The 1,776-nt window shown below is 65.8% G+C and overlaps 1 protein-coding gene across 1 annotated transcript; it reads right to left on the bottom strand.

Moving 5' to 3' along the window:
- Window positions 1–3: 3 nt before the first annotated feature.
- Window positions 4–431, bottom strand: EMIHUDRAFT_124119 (hypothetical protein; the record flags this gene model as incomplete). The annotated part of the gene is made up of 1 exon (XM_005769542.1): window positions 4–431. A coding segment is annotated over one exon (428 nt), but the record flags the coding sequence as incomplete, so codon positions are not given.
- Between the last annotated feature and the right edge of the window lie 1,345 nt (window positions 432–1,776).

Here is a 1,776-nt window from a genome sequence, read left to right as displayed (position 1 = left end):
TACAGCCGAAAGGTGTTGCTCTTGTGCTGCCCGGCCTCCATCTCGACGCCGAGCACCTCCGCGCGGCCAAACAGGTTGCGCACTCGCACCTCGGCGTCCATCGACCCCTCGCCCGCCGTGGAGTGGACTCCGGTTGAGGCAGTCGCAAGGCGCTGCCTCTCCGAGACGGTGACCACGACGTCCGCCAGCGGCATGTCGCCCTGCGAGCCGTCGGCCCGCGCGCGATCCACCGCGAAGTCCGCCGCCTCGAAGATCTGGAGCGACTCGAGGTGGGCCGCCGCGACGGCGCAGGCCGCGTGGATCTCGCCGAGGTTAGAGGCGGTGCGTAGTGCGCGCAGCTCGTTGCGAATGACCGACTCGTGGGTCTGCTCTGCGCCGCGCACGACGAGCCGATGCACGCGGCAGGGGGTGTCGGGCGTCGCGCCCGGCATGCGGCGAGGGCGGAGGCGGAGCGGAGGCGGCGAGGCGGAACGACCTGAGAAGCGCCGCCTTTTTTTCGTCTCTGTTATTGTGTTCTCTCGAGGTTCTCGAGGTGGATATCCTTTGGCCGCGTTGGGTAGCGAGGATTGGTGTGACGCGATCCACGCAGGCGTGTTATTGTGTGTGTGTGTGTGTGTGATTGTGTGTGGGCTGCTCCGAGGGGGCCCTCTGTGCGATCCGACGGGTAGGGGGGCTGTGCCCGGGCGGTGTCCGGTGTGGAGTCCCCTTCTGATCCCGCCTGGGATGTTGGGTGTGAGGTTGTGGCGGCTTCGATCCCAAGGGGGGGAGCTGATCCCACTCAATAACCAACTCTCAGGGGCAGTAGGTGGGCGAGCTTCAGGCACGCTCATCTAGATCGTCAAGACGTCGCTACGCGCGGTCTTCCGCGGGGGGAGCTGCGTCGACGGGTGCGGGACCGCGGCGCAGCCAGTGAGAGAGAGAGAGAGAGAGAGAGATCCCAAGGGGGGGAGCTGATCCCACTCGGTAACCAACTCTCAGGGGCAGTAGGTGGGCGAGCTTCAAGCGCGCTCATCTCGATCGTCAAGGCGTCGCTACGCGCGGTCTTCCGCGGGGGGAGCTTCGTCGACGGGTGCGGGACCGCGGCGCAGACAGTGCTGCGGCGATGCCTCCGGCTGCTGCGGAGAGTGGCTTGCTGCTCGCTGCGATGGCGAAGAACTCGTCTCGTCACACGCCAAGGGCTTATGCTCTGTCGAGACGTGAGGCGTATGCGCCCAGGAGGGGAGGGCGCATGCGTAACGACGCTGCTAGAGATGCCTTTCGGGGCCCAGAGATAAAACTTCTGATGCCATGCGTGACCTAGTAGTGTCCCCAGCTATGGGCGTGTCCACGTTGGAGCCAGGTGTGGTGTGGACGCGAGAATAGCTCCGCCGTCCACAGAGCAATCTCGGGGCAGAAAAGTGAGATCGCCTCGTCAGTAGAGGCCCATGCTAGGGCGCCATGGGCGCCGCCCATCTCGACCCTTCACCTGTCAGGCGGCCGCCTTTACTTTTCTGAGTCGCCACTGCACGGTCCCGCGCCTCGCCGCTAGGGCTCTAAGACGGGGGACACGGCCACGACTATGGGTCGTGTCCCCGCGCCCGCGTACGTGTGGACTATGGTCTATGCAGACTAGGTCCAGTATATATACCAAAAGGAGGGCTACCCAACGCGGCCAAAGGATATCCACCTCGAGACCTCGAGACCTACACGAGAGCAACCAGCGAGCGGCCCCCCCCCCCCCCACCCCCCCCTGGGGCTCCGCTCGCGCAGCAGGCCTGCGCCGCTACCCCAGCACGC

Source organism: Emiliania huxleyi, assembly GCF_000372725.1.
Source record: "Emiliania huxleyi CCMP1516 unplaced genomic scaffold EMIHUscaffold_4179, whole genome shotgun sequence".
NCBI lineage: Eukaryota > Haptophyta > Isochrysidales > Noelaerhabdaceae > Emiliania > Emiliania huxleyi.
The sequence above is the reverse complement of the archived record's forward strand: the minus strand, read 5'-3'. Positions and strand labels throughout refer to the sequence as shown.